General features: G+C 38.8%; 1 protein-coding gene across 6 annotated transcripts in view; it reads left to right on the top strand.

Moving 5' to 3' along the window:
* Positions 1-2,517: 2,517 nt before the first annotated feature.
* The window catches only part of LOC141900032 (nuclear transcription factor Y subunit gamma-like), a 35,784-nt gene continuing 20,031 nt past the window's right edge, over positions 2,518-18,270 (top strand). For 2 of the 6 annotated variants that reach the window (XM_074786728.1, XM_074786727.1), the window contains exons 1-7: positions 4,023-4,145; positions 6,116-6,638; positions 10,930-11,001; positions 12,698-12,811; positions 14,369-14,464; positions 14,566-14,698; positions 14,831-14,898. In XM_074786728.1, the coding sequence (XP_074642829.1) occupies positions 6,450-6,638; positions 10,930-11,001; positions 12,698-12,811; positions 14,369-14,464; positions 14,566-14,698; positions 14,831-14,898 (672 nt within the window). In that variant the 5' untranslated portion in view covers positions 4,023-4,145; positions 6,116-6,449. Of the gene's footprint in view, positions 2,620-2,689; positions 2,863-4,022; positions 4,146-6,115; positions 6,639-10,929; positions 11,002-12,697; positions 12,812-14,368; positions 14,465-14,565; positions 14,699-14,830; positions 14,899-18,270 lie in introns of those variants that run through there. The other 4 variants (XM_074786731.1, XM_074786729.1, XM_074786730.1 and 1 more) reach the window with 4 other exon arrangements.

The raw sequence follows: 18,270 nt of genomic DNA, 5'->3' as shown, positions 1-18,270 counted from the left end.
CACCGAAGCAGGTTGAAGCGATTGAAAAGGTATTGATAATAGATAACTTCATTTCATTAACCTATTTCCTATAGTTCGTGAAGAGTGATATCATGACACGTTTTGTTTCACGTTTTAGAATGAAGAAGGAAAAGCTAATGACATGCCACCGAAGCAGGTTGAAGCGATTGAAAAGGTATTGATAATAGATAACTTCATTTCATTAACCTATTTCCTATAGTTGGTGAAGAGCGATATCATGACACGTTTTGTTTCACGTTTTAGAATGAAGAAGGAAAAGCTAATGACATGCCGCCGAAGCAGGTTGAAGCGATTGAAAAGGTATTGATAATAGATAACTTCATTTCATTAACCTATTTCCTATAGTTGGTGAAGCGTGATATCATGACACGTTTTGTTTCACGTTTTAGAATGAAGAAGGAAAAGCTAATGACATGCCGCCGAAGCAGGTTGAAGCGATTGAAAAGGTATTGATAATAGATAACTTCATTTCATTAACCTATTTCCTTTAGTTGGCGAAGAGTGATATCATGACACGTTTTATTTTACTTTTTAGAATCAGGAAGGGAAACAAAGTCGTGCAACCAACGTGCAACCGAAGCGCACAAAAGCCAAAGCAAAGGTATTTATTTTATCTCAATCAATGAAATGAAAAAACTTTATTCACTGCCTAATTAAGGCGATTTATTCATTTGTAGGGAAATGAAAAATGTCTTTGCTACATACAGGAATTTCATTGTTTGTACCGATTGGCTCATGATTTCTATTTTCAGCGTAAGGCTGATAAATTAAGCGATGGTTTATCGCAGGCACCGCCTACAACAAGGTTGCGAAGGAAATGAATGAATGGAATAGATGGAATAATGAAATACATGGAAAATATGATGGAAAATAATGAAATATGAATAATGAAATAGATGGAAAATGAAACTGGAATTAAATATATACATCGAATATATCTTTTGTATTTTTCACTTTTTACGTACATTACTGATAGTTACTAGGAGTCATCCCTGTTGCGATGAGTCATCTAACACTAGGACTAAATCGCTAAAACGCTAGGACTAAATACCAATATATACCGGTACTGATTAATTACCGAGGATACCCGTGTCACGGCCTGTAAGATCCCAGGTTACCTACGATACCGAGGATACCTGTCTCCCGGCCTGTGAGCCTCCAGGTTACCTGTGATACCTACGATAACGAGGATACCTGTCTCACGACCTGTGAGCCTCCAGGTTACCTGTGATACCAACGATACCGAGGATACCTGTCTCATGGCCTGTGAGTCTCAGGTTACCTGTGATACCAACGATATCAACGATACCGAGGATACCTGTCTCCCGGCCTGTGAGCCTCCAGGTTACCTGTAATACCTGTGATACCAACGATACCGAGGATACCTGTCTCATGGCCTGTGGGACCCAAGGTACCTGTGATACCAACGATACCTGCGATACCGAGGATACCTGTCTCCCGGCCTGTGGGACCCCAAGGTACCGGTGATACCAACGATACCTGTGATACCGAGGATACCTGTCTCACGGCCTGTGAGCCTCCAGGTTACCTGTGATACCAACGATACCTGTGATACCGAGGATACCTGTCTCACGGCGCCTGTGAGCCTCCAGGTTACCTGTGATACCTGTGATACCAACGATACCGAGGATACCTGTCTCCCGGCCTGTGAGCCTCCAGGTTATCTGTGATAACAACGATACCGAGGATACCTGTCTCCCGGCCTGTGAGCCTCCAGGTTACTTGTGATACCAACGATACCTACGATACCGAGGATACCTGTCTCATGGCGCCTGTGAGCCTCCAGGTTACCTGTGATACCTGTGATACCAACGATACCGAGGATACCTGTCTCCCGGCCTAAGAGCCTCCAGGTTATCTGTGATACCAACGATACCTACGATACCGAGGATACCTGTCTCCCGGCCTGTGAGCCTCCAGGTTATCTGTGATACCAACGATACCTACGATACCGAGGATACCTGTCTCCCGGCCTGTGAGCCTCCAGGTTACTTGTGATACCAACGATACCTGTGATACCGAGGATACCTGTCTCACGGCCTGTGAGCCTCCAGGTTACCTGTGATACCAACGATACCGAGGATACCTGTCTCACGGCCTGTGAGCCTCGGCAGGTTACCTGTGATACCTGTGATACCTACGATACCGAGGATACCTGTCTCATGGCATGTGTGACCCCAGGGTACCTGTGATACGAACGATACCGATGATACCTGTCTCCCGGCCTGTGAGCCTCCAGGTTACCTGTGATACCGATGATACCGAGGATACCCACGATATCTTGGTGATTCTCAAAACCTCGACGGAGCGCTCCTGAGGTCGTACGTTGGTGAAGCTATCGTTTAGTGGCGCCCCCTTGTGGAGTCGCCATCTTGAATCTGTGTCGAATTACACCGGCTTATAACCGGGTTTTGGCGGGGCGGTCAAGCTCCACACGACCTTGAAAGTCATTGATGATGTCATCAGACTCATGATACCTCGGACCTAGAAAGTAGGAAATAGATCTAACCGAAGGGGTTTTGATTAAATGAAACCGGTATTCCGTGTTTTTTTACTTGTAAATCTCCTCAATCTCAAGTAAGACTGTGATATTTTCGTGATTTTTCGAAAGTCCTGCATGCAATCAATGATCTTTCATTAGTAGGCCTCAGCTTAGCCTACACTACTACTTATGTTGCGGCGTTGTTGTTCCCTAGTAATTTAGTCCGTATTGGAAATCCCGATTGTGGCAACCAATTCAAATCAAATCAAAAAATTCTCCGGTTCCCGATTTAAATCATCAAAAATATTATTATAAAACACGTTTTCAAGATCAACAAGGTAACTACAAAATAATTGATTTATTTGAGTACAAAGAGAGGTTTGATTTGACACTAAAATCAGTTGTTGCATCGCAATAAACTACAGACAGGAGTTAACCTAATGATTCATAATGTCTATTTCAACCTGACTTGAGAGCATTCCGGGTGGCCTAGCTCGCTAATTTTTGGTAGTACATACCTGATAAAGGTCTTAATAGGACCAGAAAGGACAGGCAGTCGACCTAAGTCATCATTTTTTAATCCATTTGAAACTATTGAAGGATATCCAAAAAATCTTCATTGAGAGGGGTTCCTGCTAGAAAAGAGACTCCATGATTTGAAAGTTCAACAATATGTATCCATGCATACCAACTGAAATTTTATACGTAGGCATGGAAACATATTGTTAAACTTTCAAATCATCGAGTCACTTCATTTAACCCCTTTCAGTGAAGACTTTTTGGATATCCTTCAATACAGGTAAATTTCGGTGATTTTGGGTCAGCAGTGGCATAATGAACCCTGTTCAAGCTGTGTTAATTGTTTTTGAATGGATGAAGCAAGGAAATATTGACGTAAAAATGTTTTTCATGTGGGTAAAAAGCCTTGAATGTGCTTCTCAAATTGCCTTGAATGGCCTTGAATTTTGGTTGATCTTGAGGCTATGAACCCTGTAATCGTTGACGTTGGTGGTAAGTTTAATCGGATTGGCAAGTTGTTGGGATTGATGACAAGGTGCAAGTGCCAAAACACGGTTGAAAAAAGTAACGCTTCAAAAATATACTTTCTATTGACACCACAATTAGGCTAATGGCTTAAATTTACTAACAAGCAGCGCGCAGATACCTTATGAAATAATCCAATTTTATGAATGCTTTGAGCGACAACATTTAATCATTTAAGGAAGTGGTTATTTTGCCAGTCCAGAAAAAGTTATTTTACCGTATATCATCTGCGATTGGCTGATTTTGAGTGATTGGCTGATTTTCCGGCCAATAGGCAGAGGGCAGTTTTTAAAGAATAATATAGGCCTACACAGAGTTTAGAAAAACAGTGCCTGTGGTTCAGTAAGGATTTTGAAAAAATTTTAAATTGGTAGTAGGCCTAGTCCTGTAGGAACCCAGATTTGAATGGTCAATAAAGTTTCCTAATTATTTTTCTCATCTATGATTTTTCTAGAGCATGGCAACAACCGATAATGCAACATTCCAGAGTACATCGTCGGTACAAACTACAGAAGCCAGTCAAATGTTGAATTCTTTTTGGCAGCGTACCTCAACAGAAATCCGTGGTCTCATGCCCGTAAGTTCATCACTTAGCCTTAGAGTCTAAGTCACTTAGTCTAAGAGTCTGCTTTATTTGCATTCTTGGGGGACCCAGTGTTCTCCATTATAGTACAGCAGGCTGTCTATCCTGCTTAAAATGTGCGTAATTATATCATGGACATATTTCATTACCTCAGCATCGAAGTGTAGGTGGGTACATTGGAATCAACGTCAGTCCATCGTCTGTCTGTGAACAGTTTAGGAGACACCCAGACAAGATTTGAAATCATTTTGTTACTTTACACATATGTGGGGTTGGAAATGTTGTTGTGCACTTGCGTTTTATTTCACCATTGGATCCAAAATGGCTGACTGGTGGCCATATTTGTTTTCTTGAATACTAAATAGGGGGGCCTACAAAGTATGAAAAAGATGGTGTCACGTGAACATCTAAATGAAGCTGATTTAAAAAGAAAATGTGTTGCAGATATATATATAGTTAATGGAATGCGCCTGCGCAATTTTTCAAGAGCACATGATATGCCATTTGGTCACCAGGTGTTGCTAAATACTTGAAAAAGTTATGATTCCAGATCACCTTGTAAATGAAGCATACAGGCTGCAATTCTTGTTGAACTTTTCTTAAACTCATTGTGATGATTGTGGCAGGTGAGATGTTCACCCTTTTTGAAAATGAAATGGATATCATGGGCCATCATATGGCCGCCAGGGCAGCCATTTTGAATTTCTTATAAGCATGGTAGAACCTAAAATTCATGATGGATTTTTATAAAATGATGTGGGTGGGTTTTTGCATGGGAGATCAGTGCCCCTATCAAAAAAGGAAGTTGTCTGTCATCAAATATGGTCACTTGGGCAGCTTGGATTGTTGCACAATTCTTGATGGATTTCCATGAACGTTGGTGTTAGAGGATAGGGACCGGAAAGCTCTACACCCCTATTGAACATGGAGGTCATTGACCATCAAATGTGGCTGCCAGGGTGGCCATCTTGAATTTCTTTTTAGCATTATACAGCCTAAAATTCTAGATGGATTTTCACGAAAACACAGTGTGAGGATTGGGGCTAGTGAGATGTGTGCCCCTATCAAAAATGGAGGCCATCAGGGCAGTCATCTTGAATTTCATGTTAGCACCTTTCAGCCTGCAATATGCAAAACTGGCACGTATCAGGCTCGGGTCAAATTAGTATTTTATTTGCCCTGTCTGTCCTTTGTAATACATACAGTTCCGGAACCCTGCCCTACAGTGTAATTTTGTAGATTTTATATTTCTATTTTTGAAAATGATTATGTTAATGTCAGTTTACTTAGGCAATTTTTTTCATTCCTCTGTTGGGCTGTTTTGGTTTTCCCATGTTACCTCCTCCCATGGATTACTCAGTGCTTCATCTAGCATTTAAAAAGGGCAGGGTGCTGATTTCAAATAAGGGCATTTTTTTGCGTGATTCCATCGGAGCAAGGGCACATAATAACGCACTCACGTCTGTTTTAGGGGCAAACCGCAATGTTCCCTATTGCATGGAATCGAGGTACCCCCTACTACGATTGAGGACTAGAAACTATGTTTAAATCTGATTATGCCATGAGTGACACACTTGACCACAGTACATCCTTACACCTATGCCTGTCAATGAACAAAAGTTAATCTAGATAGGGCTTTCAAAATGATTTGGAAAACCAGTTGCAGACAAAAAAATTGCAGAAAAAAGCAATCTCAAGTAGCAAATACAGCGAAAAAGAGCCAGCAATAGTGTATAGGCCTACATGAAATTGCATATTTTTAGTCTTAGAAATATCAAATTAATTGATTTAAATTGTTAGTGTTAGTGATTGGCAAGTAACTGTTGATAATTGGTAAGCAGCCAGCTTAAAAATACATTATTGCTATTAGGCTACTCAAACTAATTGTCTGTGCGAGTCTCTCTGTGAGTTCACCGAACAAAGTTTGTCACCTTGTATAAAAAAAAAATTGTCTAATACTCTAGATAAAAAGATCCAGAGCATCACGATGTGTTCAAAACGAAACAATCCATCGAATATACACTACCAGCTTTACAACGGCAGTCGCTAGAATGATTGGCAGTGGTTTGGAAGTCAGCCAATTTCCTGGAAACTTAAACTAGGCCACGCGTCTGAGGCACGTTTTCACACGATGCACACTGACTGCAGAACATTTGAATATAACCACTGATCACATGAGCTACTATCGTTGATATCATACAAGATATTTCATAGCCGTCGCAGGAAACTTACTAACAGTCGGATGCGTCGGCTTATTTTGAAAGCCCTGACTCATTACTCGTGACTGACAAGGGCAGGATGGCGGACCTACGGCAAGTGATGAGGGCACAAGGGCGAGCATGGGACACATCTGAAGGGCACAAGGGCGGCTATTTTCGGGGGCGGGGCGGACCGCCCTTCTATTTTTGGCTAGATGAAGCACTGATTACTGTTCTTCTACGTGCCTGTGGTGTGACTTCAGGTCAACATACTGAAAATAGTGAAGTGGTGAGCATATTTTATTCCTAATTTCAACCAAGGGAGAAACAAACTAGATTATAGGATGGTTATATCAAAGCTGTGGGTAGATGGGTGTTTAATGGGCAGTGTAGTGTAATCTGTGTGCATTTGTGGCCAGCACACAACAATCATAGTTAGTGTAGTTAATACGTCCAGGGAGCGGCAACATGTGAAATGAGGAAATAAGAAATTCAGTTTATTTCCAAACCACATTTTCCAATGCATTTTTTTGAAAGAATCGAATGATTTAGATTTCATCTACTTTCGATCACTCATCATTGTACGAGATACTAATTTTTAGCCCACTTGGGACTTTAGTCCCAGCGGGCTATTGCGTTCACTTTTCGTCCGTCCGTTCATAGACGGAATTCAGTTATTTTGGGAAGTTTTGAAGACGCTTCAATGTAATGTCTTGATATTTGGGTTACACATGTATCTACCCTAGACACATCTTCAGCCCAAAAACTAGCCCTGTCAGAATCAAGATGGCCGACTAGCAGCCATTGTTGTTCACCAAAATCAGCACTTTTTACACATTTTTGAACTTTTTGAGGGAAATTTTGAAGACGCTTTGATCAATTACCTTGATGTTTTGTATATGTATCCCCCAAGGGCCCATCAGCTTAAGAAAAATTGGGTCGATCGGACTCAAGATGGCCGTCCTATGACCTTGAAGGGAGAAACAAACTAGATTATAGGATGGTTATATCAAAGCTGTGGGTAGATGGGTGTTTAATGGGCAGTGTAGTGTAATCTGTGTGCATTTGTGGCCAGCACACAACAATCATAGTTAGTGTAGTTAATACGTCCAGGGAGCGGCAACATGTGAAATGAGGAAATAAGAAATTCAGTTTATTTCCAAACCACATTTTCCAATGCATTTTTTTGAAAGAATCGAATGATTTAGATTTCATCTACTTTCGATCACTCATCATTGTACGAGATACTAATTTTTAGCCCACTTGGGACTTTAGTCCCAGCGGGCTATTGCGTTCACTTTTCGTCCGTCCGTTCATAGACGGAATTCAGTTATTTTGGGAAGTTTTGAAGACGCTTCAATGTAATGTCTTGATATTTGGGTTACACATGTATCTACCCTAGACACATCTTCAGCCCAAAAACTAGCCCTGTCAGAATCAAGATGGCCGACTAGCAGCCATTGTTGTTCACCAAAATCAGCACTTTTTACACATTTTTGAACTTTTTGAGGGAAATTTTGAAGACGCTTTGATCAATTACCTTGATGTTTTGTATATGTATCCCCCAAGGGCCCATCAGCTTAAGAAAAATTGGGTCGATCGGACTCAAGATGGCCGTCCTATGACCTTTTTAGTGCCCAAAAATGTCAATTTTGGCCCGAATTCTGAGTTCTGTAGCTGCCTACTGGTTTGCCATTTCTCATTGCAATTTGTGATATGTATTCTTTGAAAAGGGATATTTTATACCTGAGACAGGTATTTTTGATCAGCCAATTATGACACAATTGGCGGCCATTTTGGTGTCATCAGCACTGATTCGTAGGTGGGAAAAAGTTTTTCCACATTACATTGATACCTAAGCATATCGTGTTACCACAATCAATTGGAAAGTTGTAGCTCATAACGTGTTCTATGATTGTGGTGATTTTCAAGTTCATTGGTTTTTGTATATGGCCACCAAGGGGCGTTGAATAATACAATAACTTAGTATTTCTATATTATATTTGTACCTATATATGCATATTTTGTTACCACAATCAATGCAAAGTTGTAGCTCATGACATCATCTATGATTGTGGTGAGTTTTAAGGACATAAGTTATTCTATATGGTCACCAGGGGGTGTTGAATAGTAGAATAACTTAGTATTTCCTTATTAGATTGGTACCAAGGCATATTTTGTTACCATGATCAATTGCAAAGTTGTAGTTCATGATATGTTCTATGATTGGGGTGAGTTTCAAGGTCATTGCGTTTTGCATATGGTCACCAGGGGGCGTTGAATAGTAGAATAACTTAGCATTTCCTTATTAAATTAGTAACGAGGCATATTTTGTTATCACAATCAATTACAAAATCATAGCTGCTGACATGTTCTATGATTTTGGTGAGTTTCAAGGTCATTGGTTTTTGTATATGGTCACCAGAGGGCATTGAATATTGAAATTGTTAGATTGTTGAGCATTTGAAACCACTTCCCAAGTGGGCATGGTGTCCCTGGACCCCTAGTTTCCATTTCAAGCACGAGCGGGGTGGCCGATCGCATGTGCGATCATTTGGAGGCTTAATGACTATTTCTTTAATGAAATCCTCCAAAAGTTTATGAGTTGAAATATATGAATAACATATGTGGCAAAAAATCAATATTTCAAAATGTTTCATATGTTCAAAGATCCATCTTAACCAGTGGTTAAGCCCTGTATGCTGATAAACACTAGATACACGAATAAAAAATGCGAAAACGGTGTCAGAAATTGAGATGTAGATGTAAAATCATGTAGATGTAAAATCGTAGAAAAGGTACCCAGGTTGCCGCAGGTTCTGGTAGGCTATTTGATGCTGTTTTGTTTGTAGGTTGAGAGCCGCGAATGCTGATACAGCAATTGAAGTGCACACGTGTGGATTGTCTTTACAAACAGAATGGGAAGCATGCGCACTGCAAACAAGATGGCCGAAACTCTCTTGTGAAAAAAGAATCGCTTCCCAACAGGCAACCATTGTGGCCGAACATACTGATCGTAAACATGCAATTGTTTATCGGCACTTTATGGCGGATAAATTATGAATATATGTACCAAAAAAAATACAATGATATTTGGCATTTATTGCCAGGTTCAATGTTGCGCCATTCTCGCGAGATTTTCAATAACACGGAAGTAACATGTAGTAAATGACTTGAATTGATGACTACCGTACCTACCACCCCTCATTATTGTTTCAAAACCAAATGTGCAGCACTGACTACAAATTAGTAATATAATTTTAGAAATGGCCATAATTTTAACTAAAGTTGTATATCATTGTTATGTTTCAATTGTAATTGCTATAATGTTTTTGTAAACGGCCATTCAGGTTTCATGTTTCATCTGTAATTCACAGCAAATAGGAAAGTTATGTAACTATGCAAATTTATATGTTTTTGGCCGCTGTAAACTCAATCAGGACAGTTCGTGACCAGCTTCACTGCGGCATTATCATTTATAAACATCGCCATATCACATCACGTAGTTAAATTGTGCCTTGAAACCCTAACAGCTGAAATTCACGTACAATTTCTAACGTTGATAAAGGTTGCCATGTTCGTTTCTGCTACTTCGCGTTAATCCCGCGTGGTGGCGCAACCTCGCGGAGTGGGGCCAATACGTCAAGAAAGTGCTTGGAATGCATCTAAATAAATCAAATTTTTCAAAATTTCCCACACCCCCTGTTGCTAATATCATGGCCGGAAAAATATGTCTTAAGTAGTCACCCTAAATCCAATGTGCGCAACCCCCCTTTTTCCAAAACCTGGATGCGCCCCTGTGTAGAGAAATTGCATTTCAGAAGGAGCTACTTCTGGGCAAGGTTCTCATACCACTGCGTGCTCACCAAACTTTTACGTTTACTTTGACCCTGTGGAGAACACTGAGTATCTAAGCAATTAATCCCTTTTATACAGATCTGGATTAAACACCATATTTTACTTACCTTTAGGGCCTATATGGCCTATATGTAAGTGGGCCATAAATTATATCTGGATTAGAAATCTATATAGAAATCTAGAAATCTAGATTTAACTGTTCCAAAATGAAGTAGGATTCGGCTGTTTGTCGTACTTCATTTGAGTGATGTCTATGAGTTGAGGATCAATACTCCATATGCCCAGTGTTTTCAATAAGAAATTAACAACAAGCCAGGTTCCTTTGAAAAACAGGAGGGTCCCATAATATGTCACAGTCCTGTAAATGAAAGCTGTTTTGAAAAAAACAGGCAGGTCCTTTACAAACGACAGACGGGTCTGGGACCTGGGACCTGGCTCTTATTGAAAACACTGTATGCCTATAGGAGTATAGGATTTAGAAAATCAAACAAATATCTATGTTGGATCTGATCAGGGGCCGGTTGCATAGTCATGGCTTAGACTTAAGAGTAGACTAAGACCAACTTAGTTCTATAGCCAATCTAACAACTTAAGACCTGTCTTAAGATTAAAGACCACTTTAGAACTTAAGTCACGACTGTGCAACTAGCCCCAGCAGTCTACTGTTGGCCTATTTAAATTTTGGTTGGCAATTAATTATTCATTGTTTTACTCTTTTTTAGAATGATTTTAAGACTCAGGAATTACCACTTGCAAGGATTAAAAAGATTATGAAACTGGATGAAGATGTTAAGGTATAAATGATATCAAAGATAATTCATCCTCCCCCAGCAGGGATTCGAACCTAATTGCATCAAGATTGTCACGGTACAAAACCCTGCCACACTAGACCAGGCAAGCGCGGAGTTACAATTGCCATTGTTGTCATTTCTTTCGTTGGGAGCAGATAAACTAATCATTTCTTTTTTAATAAACAGGCCCCAAAATGCAGCCTAAATGCCGACCCTTATCTTTGTTGTTATAATTGTATATATATAAACCCATTATAAACTCCCGAGTCTGCTTTTTGTCTATCAGGTTCATTGAGACCATGTAAAAAAAATCAATGACAACAAATATAGCTGCAAAGCAGCGATAACGGGTTTTCTGGATGCATGTGATCGAAAGGAAAAATTAATTACTGGGTATTCGATGATAAAAATAAAATGAGATGATTTGGATATTATCGGAGCAATCCTCTTTTTGGTTAAATGGTCTAACCCCAGTATAGTCCCCCGTGATTTGGAAATTCTCGGAGCCCTCCTTTATTTACTTACTAAATGACGTCACAAACTGTTATTTCGCCGGTGCTTGGTGTCTAACAATTCAATTCAATTCTTTATTTACAGTAACCTAATAAGTAATTTTAAGTTTCAAATAGGATGGAAAGTACATTCAGACAATCTGTTGGTTCAGAGAGACCGTTATTACAGTATCAATTTATACATTTCGTTTCGAAGCTGTCAGTTACCGAATCTGAATGAAGATGAATTTTATTTGACAAAATCGGCGGAAAATATATAATAATGATAATCAACAGAATTTCAAGAGGGTTTTCGACGAAAGTCAGGAAACCCTAATAATATCTTCTGACCTAATTGCTACATAGGAACTGCATGCATGAATTTCTATATATCAATACCCATGAAATCAGTATTTGTGAAGTATCTTGGAAAGTATTACTTTTTGGAGATATAAATGTATTACCAACTCCCCATAATACGGCCTTTCTGCGCATCGTGAGTGGTCGTTTGACCCTTTAGGACTAACGGTTATGGAGATACATACTCGCGGGTATATAAGGCCATGCGATAAAGGGGGTGTTGCCAGTTCGGCCATTGTGGCCTCAATGAAAAACATGACACCAAATCGTTGTTGCCAGACCTCTAATTTGTTGATTTCTGAGGAGTTTGTCTCTGGACCTAAAAGTGCATACAGAACCCCCATGAGCTACTCTAGTTAAGTACATATGTATGTATTCAATTGATTTTATATATAAACAGTTTTATTGTGAAATCTAGCAACCAGCATTAAAAACAAGTAACAAATTTCTGGATTTTTATGAAATTCAGTGTGATTGTTGGCTATTTCATGAACTCCGATACAGGGCAATTTGGTGATTACTAACTAAAAACCATACGAAAATGTCATTGGTAATTCCAGCGACTAGTTCGATGTTATATGCGGTTTTCCATAGGCTAATCTTAATTGAATCAGGACAGCTAGGTGTGACTAGAACTTGGTTATCAATTTTTTGGCCTTAATTCTTCCTAATTGAAGTATAACACGAGCCACCTAGAAGTATACCATAAACCCCACTTAATCCAAATTATTGGGGACCAATGAAATTAATCATATTTGTATTATGAATATCATAAGTTTGATAATACACATATGTTTGATAATACACATTTACACATACTATACAAATTCTTTATATTTTCTATTCAGATGATAAGCGCTGAAGCACCTGTCTTATTCGCAAAAGCTGCAGAGATATTCATCAGTGAACTGTCACTGAGAGCTTGGGTTCATACTGAAGACAACAAACGAAGAACATTACAGGTACATTTTGCAACCCTGTTGTTACTCCACAGATTATAATAATTTTTTTCTCAAAAGAGTACATAATTTTTCTTACCCATACCAATCTGTGCATCAGAATAAACAGAATGTCCTTAAGATACCTTAGATCTACAAATACTGAATAAACTCGAGTGAAAGTTGACCAAGGATTTGTACTCAGAAGCCCTCATTGATCCATATCTTTAATACATCTGAGAATTTGAAATGGGTCATGCTGGTCATGAATGTCAAACTGGGCCATGATATCACCCTATATGGCCAACTGGTGTGGGCATCTTTGATTATGAAACTATACATTTTGGTCATCAACTCAAAACTTTTTTCCAGAAAGAGCTATCATATTTCATATGTCAACTGGCTGGCATGACCTATCACATGACTAACTAGGTCATGATGTCATCCAAGGTGGCCAACTTAGGATTCGTAAATTATAATACATTTTTGTCATCAACTCAAAAAGTTTTCCTGATAGAGCATCCAAGATGGCTGACTGAGACTTCACTAATCTCCTGACTAAGAGGGCATTCGCATCTTGTTTTGTATACCTTGGAATGTGGGAATTGATCGGAGGTACATACCTTTTGAAATTCTAGTTATGGTTCCAAATGTGGCCACCTGGGTCCATATTGAAAAAACGCTTAACCCTTTCAAGACTGACCATTTTGCATTGTACTATATATGATTTTTGGATAAAACTTGTGTCTACAATTAATAGCATTACTCAGAGCATTACTAATAGCATTACTTAGCATTACTCAGAATCTACTCAACCTAAATAAACAAGCTATACACCAAATTTGAGATATGATATAGGGCTACATTTCAGAATAATTTTCGCTCATTCAGTTTGGTGCGTTGAGGTCATGTCACCAAGGTCTACCGTCTTGGATTTGAAATTCCCTGAGAATATTTTTGGAATGGAAGCCTGGGAAATAAGTAGTCTTCAAAATAAGGAGTCGATTTCGATTCTAAAATAGATAGTTACACCTATTTTTATTGATATAACGAAAATAAGAAATTTATTTGAACAATGTATTTCACAAAAATATGGTACGAAAACAAAGAACTTGAAATTTGATGAGTGTCATAATGTTGGGTCGGGTGACCCCTGGGTGCTTCATACTGCACAGGTGCTGATGAAAGCTGTCATTCGTGTTCTCTTCAGAATCAGTCTATGAAAAGATTGGAAACAATTTCTGCATTATTCACCTAAAATAATCAGAATTGCTTATCCTACAGGCCTATGCATCTAGGTCACTAGGACTATGTGCCACCTTGGGGCTACTAAATCAGAATGATTGTTGTTATCAGTATCCATAAACTCACTCATAAACAGATGAACGCTTTTTTTAGTCCATATCAGAGCCATTGTAGCCTGGTTCCCCATCGCCCGTTCAGACATGGTGATAAAACCTGGGTTGTGTTTAACTACATTCATCAGGATAACTTATTGTTGAAGTAGAACAACAAAATGCTGAAATTTACTATTCTAAATTTCATTTTGTATCTACTATTATGATTTCTTTATCATTGCAGCGAAATGATATAGCAATGGCAATCACAAAATTTGATCAATTTGACTTTTTGATCGACATCGTTCCTCGTGATGACATAAAACCGGCAAAAAGAGCGGTATGTAGTACCAGCATACATATCTCAATTAATCCTGATGCTGATATAGAAAGGCTACCAAACTGGTGTTTTGTTTTTTGTTGTTGTTCTTGTTCTTGTAGGAAGATACTCAGAGAGCGGGAGTTTTACCAGACCAAGTGCAGTATTACTTCCAGATCGCCCAACAACACCAAGCAGCTTTACAACAACAGAATACGACACAGTCTACCACAACACAACAGGTGCAAGTTCAAAGTACGTACTGGGTAGAATCCGGGAATCACGTTCTCATAACAATAAATGCTATTGTTAACTGGTTAGTTACTGAACATGTACATATATATAGTACAGTATTGTTTAAAAGTAAATCATTCTATTCTCTGATAGATCAACAAGTTGTTCAGCAACCGTTCCAAATTCAGATTGGTGGTCAGACTCAAACTGTTACCGTAAATGTGAGTACATGTTCCGTGGTATAAGTCAAACCCATAAAATGTTATTTGAATCTTGATTGGTTTTTCGACTAGATGGTCACCCTAGTTATTTTATCATTCCATAATATAGGCCTACTTGCAATGCTACAAATTTCTTCTTAGAGCTGCCAGGTTCACTAAGTTCACATCAACGCTTGATTTCTTCTCTAACTCAAGTTAAATATAACCATAATTAAGCCGTGAATTAAGAATGAAAGTTGCGCCACTTCTGAACTTGTAAGATTTACCAGTAATCTAGAAACATGTTTGCCTAATTTCATACAAGTCAAATCGGTTAAGCTAGCATTGAGCAAGGATGAGCTATGGTAAAATCTTGTGGAAAATTCTCAACAGTCCACTTGTTGCCCCTGTTGCATTTGTATGGCGGTTGGATTATTTCTAGTGTCAATCAGGTTTATGTTATCACCTTAGTGCAACTGCCGGGAATGCTTGTTATTTTGTATGCAGGAAATTTCATTCGCGAAATCAATGATGCAAGACGCATACTTAACATGCACTTGCTACGGGAGGCCTATAGTAGGTGCTCATAAATATGCACGTACTACTTGTGCTGTACGGACGAACAACCAATGCAACTAAGCTTGTGTTAGTTATATGGGTTATTTATAAATTATATTCATTTGACTGGTGCATTTTATTGGCCCTAGTTAAATTTGAAATGATGACTTTTCAGAGTGAAATCTACTGCATTGCCTTGGCTCCTGAATCCAAATACATGATTCAAGTTGGCTTGTGTATCAACCTGTGCTTTAGTTTGTTTAGCTGTAATAAATATATGTGTCGCGTGAGTGAGAATGCCAGGGATGAAAGTCTTCTGACCATAGATGGATTTCCGACCTTTTCTAACATTTTCTTTATTCCTGAGAACAGTGTAAATCACCTCAATCGCTTTAATCATCTCAATCGCGGGCGTCACATCGGAGCGCTCCGTAGTTAGGAGTGCTCCTTAAGACGGTTTTCGGCAGTTGTTAGTACAACTGTGGAGTCGGAGAAACCAATATGGCGTCTCATTCAAAAAGCGGCTCTAATTCAGGCCCAAACTATTAACGTTTTGACCAAAAGGAAGTAAGTTTTTTGGCTAAAAGTTTCTGATTTTTGTTCCCCAAAAAAATTCTGAAAATATTTTCCGACTTTCAATATGGGCCGTTTTCATCCCTGGAAGGCATGCTAACGTGTGCATCCGAGGCATCAACTCAGGGATGTGAAAGCCTAAATCAGGTGAAGTTATCAATCTCAAATTGATTGATCTTCGCTTATTTTAATCGACATTTTTCTAGTCGGTTATTATATTTGCATGAACTAAGCAATATGACATGATGTTATTCACTGACTCTTTCCTTTTTTTATGCCCACACAATGCATTGTGGGGGGCATACTGTATTTACTCACTTTGTTGTCTTTCCGTCCATCTGTCCTAAACCCTTTGATAGATTTTCCTGAAATTCTACAATTGTTTTGGACTAGATGAGGTTAGTAACTGATGAGATTTTGGGTCCAAGTTCAAGGTTACAGCAAGCCATTTTGTAAATATCATTTCTGGGCTCTAACTCATAAACCCTTTAAGTTAACTTAATGAAATTCTATGGATCTAGGAACCGTGGGTAACTGATAAGATTTCGGGTCCTGTTGGTCAAAGGTCAAGGTCACTGGAAGCTGTTTTGTATTTTACATTTTCAGGCTCTTAACTCATAGATAACTATATCAAAATAACTTAGGCTTAGTGAAATTGTACAGATGGGTTATCCTAGAGACTGTGGCTAACTGATAAGATTTCGAGTCCTGTTGGTTAAAGGTCAAGGTCACTGGATGCTGTTTTATATTTTTCATTATCGGGCTCTAACTCATAAACAATTTAAGGTAACTAGGTGAAATTTGATGGATGAGTTATCCCAGAGATTGTGGGTAACTCATTTTGGGTCTACTAGGTCAAAGGTCAAGGCCGCTGGAAGCTGATTGTATTTTTCATTTTTTGACTTCGAAAACGGGTCGACATATGCGCAGGGTGTATTATACACTCAGGTGTTTCAGTTGGTGCGGGGAATCAGTCGTCTTTAGCAACATTCGAGATGTAATATAATAATTTTAAGCTTAGGAGAATTAAGCATGCTTACAGGGCCTTATGGTCCTCTTAGTTTTTAGCCCACTTGGGACTTTAGTCCCAGCGGGCTATTGCGTTCACTTTTCGTTCGTTCGTCCGTTTAGACTGAATCTAGTTATTTTGGGAAGTTTTGAAGACGCTTCAAGGAAATGTTTTGATATTTGGTTTATACATGTAACTACCCGAGACACATCTTAAGCCCAAAAACTGGCCCTCTCAGGTTAAAGATGGCTGACTGGTAGCCATTGTTGTTCGCCAAATTCTGTCGATCGGACTTAAGATGGCCGTCCTGTGACCTTTTTTTGTGGCCCAAAAATGTCAATTTTGGCCTGAATTCTGAGTCCTGTAACTTCCTAATGGTTTGCCATTTTTCATTGCAATTTGTGATGGGTATTCTTTAAAAAGAGATCATTTAGACCTGAGACAGGTATTTTTGATAGGCCAATTATGACGCAATTGGCGGCCATCCAGGTGTCATCAGTACTCATTCGTAGGTGGAAGAAAGTATTTCCACATTATATTGATACCTAAGCATATTTTGTTACCACATTCAATTGGAAAGCTGTAGCTTATAACATTTTCTATGATTGTAGTGAGTCATTAGTTTCAAGGTCATTAGTTTTGTATATGGCCACCAGGGGGCATTGAACAATGCAATAACTTTGGAACTGGAGTATTTCTATATCATATTTGTACCCATGCATATTCTGTTACCACAATCAATTTAAAAGTTGTAGCTCATGACATGTTCAATGTGGGAAGTTTCAAGGTCATTAGTTATTCCACATAGTCACCAGGGGACGTTGAAAAGTAGAATAGCTTAGTATTTCCTTTTACATTGGTACCTAGACATATTTTGTTACCATAATCAATTGCAAAGTTGTAGCTTGGGCTTTGCGTATGGTCAAAATAGGGCGTTGAATAACTAGAATAACTTAGTATTTCCATATTATATTGGTAACTAGGCATAGTTTGTTACTGCAATCAAATTGTTACAAAATTGTAGCTGCTGACATGTTCAATGATTGTGTTGAGTTTCAAAGTCATTGGTTTTGTAAATTGCCATCATGGGGCGTTGAACAATTCAATAATATAGTACTTCCATATTATATTCGTACCTATGCATATTTTGTTACCACAATCAATTGGAAAGTTCTAGCTCATGACATGGTCTATAATTGTGGTGAGATCCAAGGTCATTGGTTTTTGTATATGGAATGCAATAACACAAGTAT

The sequence above is a fragment of the Tubulanus polymorphus genome, chromosome 2, assembly GCF_964204645.1.
Source record: "Tubulanus polymorphus chromosome 2, tnTubPoly1.2, whole genome shotgun sequence".
NCBI classification, from domain to species: Eukaryota; Metazoa; Nemertea; class Palaeonemertea; order Tubulaniformes; family Tubulanidae; genus Tubulanus; species Tubulanus polymorphus.
This window is presented reverse-complemented; position numbering and strand designations above follow the sequence as displayed.